At 39.4% G+C, this 2377-nt stretch overlaps 1 protein-coding gene across 1 annotated transcript; it reads left to right on the forward strand.

Annotated features, from left to right (window-relative positions):
* The first annotated feature begins 293 nt into the window (after window positions 1-293).
* On the forward strand, window positions 294-2081 carry LOC145139145 (uncharacterized). Its single transcript, XM_079073073.1, has one exon. The coding sequence runs from the start codon at window positions 294-296 to the stop codon at window positions 2079-2081; it is 1788 nt and encodes a 595-aa protein (XP_078929199.1).
* The last annotated feature ends 296 nt before the right edge of the window (window positions 2082-2377 follow it).

Genomic DNA, 2377 nt, shown 5'->3' on the forward strand with positions numbered 1-2377 from the left:
ACCATAACAGAGTTTGGAATTGGTACGTTGGTTTTGGTTGCTGGATTTCTGAAAAGTTATATTTATAATATACACCAAAATGATCCTGCCTCCCGGCTGCCTCTCTCTGTCTGTTCTCTATTTGATAGTCAAAGTATTACACAAAAATTAAATAAATAATTTATGCAATATAATCAATTCAATTTAAGATAGAATTTCCCTAATATATGACCTGAAGTTCAAATTTCAGTTTCGTTCCACCTTTAGAAGAGCCCGAACACACGTTTCATCAACTAATCCGAGAAAACCAAACAATGACCGATCTAGCCCTCCTTTCATTAGAGGAATATACAAGCCGTACTAGAGACGGAGATGATCATGGAGTCATTCGTCCATCGATACCAGCCCAAACAAATTTCGAATTAAAAGGACAATTTCTTCACCTTCTACGAGAAACTCCTTTTGCCGGAAGAGAAGATGAAGATGCGAACCAACATGTCGAAGCTGTACTCGAAATAGCTTACTACTTCAACATTGTTGAAGTAAGCAAAGATGCAGTCATGCTTAGAGTGTTTCCAATAACACTACAAGGAGCTGCAAAACGTTGGATAAAATCTGAACCTACGATTACCACATGGGAAGGTTTAAGATCAAAATTTACAAAACAATTTAGCCCACCATGCAAAATTGCGAAGATGAAAATGAAAATTCAAAATTTTCAGCAGCTTGAAGATGAGACACTGTATGATGCTTGGGACCGTTATAAAGAAATGTTGCAAAATTGTCCACAACATGATCTAAATCTACATCAGGTCATGCAGACTTTCTATAACGGGATCGATGTTTGTACCCGTCAGTTAGTTGACTCTCAAGGACCCATTCCTAAGAAAAATCCAGCTGACGGGAAAGCAATAATCGAGGAACTCGCCCAACACTCACATCAGTGGCATTCTTCACGAGATTCATCTTTCCGAAAAAGATCAACAGGAGAGAGCTCAGATGGCTTGGCAGCATTAAATGCAAAATTGGATGCATTAGGAAGAGACATGAAAAAGGTCAATCAGACAATTCATGCTATCCAAGTCGGCTGTGACAACTGTAGTGGACCACATCTTGAAAAAGATTGTCCATTAGATCAAGATGGGAATCAAAAGGTTGATGTATGCTACTCATCTGGAGATAGATACGATGAAAGGAAGCCTCGGAACAACTGGAAACCATTCGATGAATACAAGAAGGAAATGGAGATGCAAGGGAAATGGAGACAAAGCGGTCAAGGTTTCTACCAAAAAAACCCACCATTGGAGCAAATTGTGCAAGAAAAGAAGCCAACTTTCGAAGAAATGATGGCCAGATTTGCAGAAGCATCTGATAAAAGACATCGAGATACAGAAGAGTTGGTGAAAAGAATCGGATCAACAACCGAAACTGCTCTAAGAAATCAGCAAGCTTCGATGTTGAACATCGAAAACCAAATCGGGCAAATTTCGAGAGTACTACAAGAGCGATTTCCTGGAACATTACCAAGTAACACTGAGACAAATCCGACTGCTCATGTAAAAGCAATAACAACTCGAACTGGAAAAAATCTTGAGCCGTTAGTTCCAGTTCATACTAACGAACCTTCTACTATTTCACAATCCCAAGAGAAGGAAAAAGAACCAGTTCCGGTTGAGACAACTACATCCACTCCAGTTGTCAAACCATATAGGCCACCAATTCCTTTCCCTTACCGCTTGAGGAAGGAAAAAGAAGAGGAGGACTATCGCAAATTCATCGATCATATCAAATCCTTGCATATCAACATCCCATTCATTGAAGCTATGGCTCAAATGCCCAAATATGCAAAATTTCTGAAAGATTTGCTTGTTAACCGAAAGAAAATGGAGGAAGCTTCAAGTGTAGTATTAAACGAACAATGTTCAGCAGCCATGTTGAACAAACTTCCTCAGAAAATGAGAGATCCAGGAAGTCTGACTTTACCGTGCCAATTTGGTAATTTGGGTCTCAGCCATGCTCTGGCTGATTCAGGAGCAAGTATAAATCTTATGCCATATTCGTTTTACAAGAAACTTGATTTACCTGAACCAAAACCAATTTGAATGGCAATCCATCTGGCAAACAAATCAGTGACGTATCCAAAAGGGATAGTGGAGGACTTACTGGTGAAAGTTGACAAGTTCGTATTTCCTGCAGATTTTGTAGTGGTTGATATGGAAGAAGACAATGAAGTTCCTATTATTTTGGGAAGACCATTCTTAAGCACTGCAAGAGCATTAGTTGACATTCATGGATCAAAGTTGACACTAAGAGTCGGAACTGATGCTATCACCTTCGGTCTTGATAGAGCAATGAAGCACTCCAAGGTGAGTGATGATGAAGTTTTCTTTGCTGATGT

This window comes from Lactuca virosa, chromosome 9 (genome assembly GCF_052849685.1).
Source record: "Lactuca virosa cultivar CGN04683 chromosome 9, Lactuca_virosa_CGN04683_v6, whole genome shotgun sequence".
Lineage (NCBI taxonomy): Eukaryota > Viridiplantae > Streptophyta > Magnoliopsida > Asterales > Asteraceae > Lactuca > Lactuca virosa.

What these genes read in the sequence shown, in the direction of transcription:
- LOC145139145 (XM_079073073.1), top strand. Translation starts at nt 294, where the DNA reads ATGACCGATCTAGCCCTCCTTTCATTAGAGGAATATACAAGCCGTACT.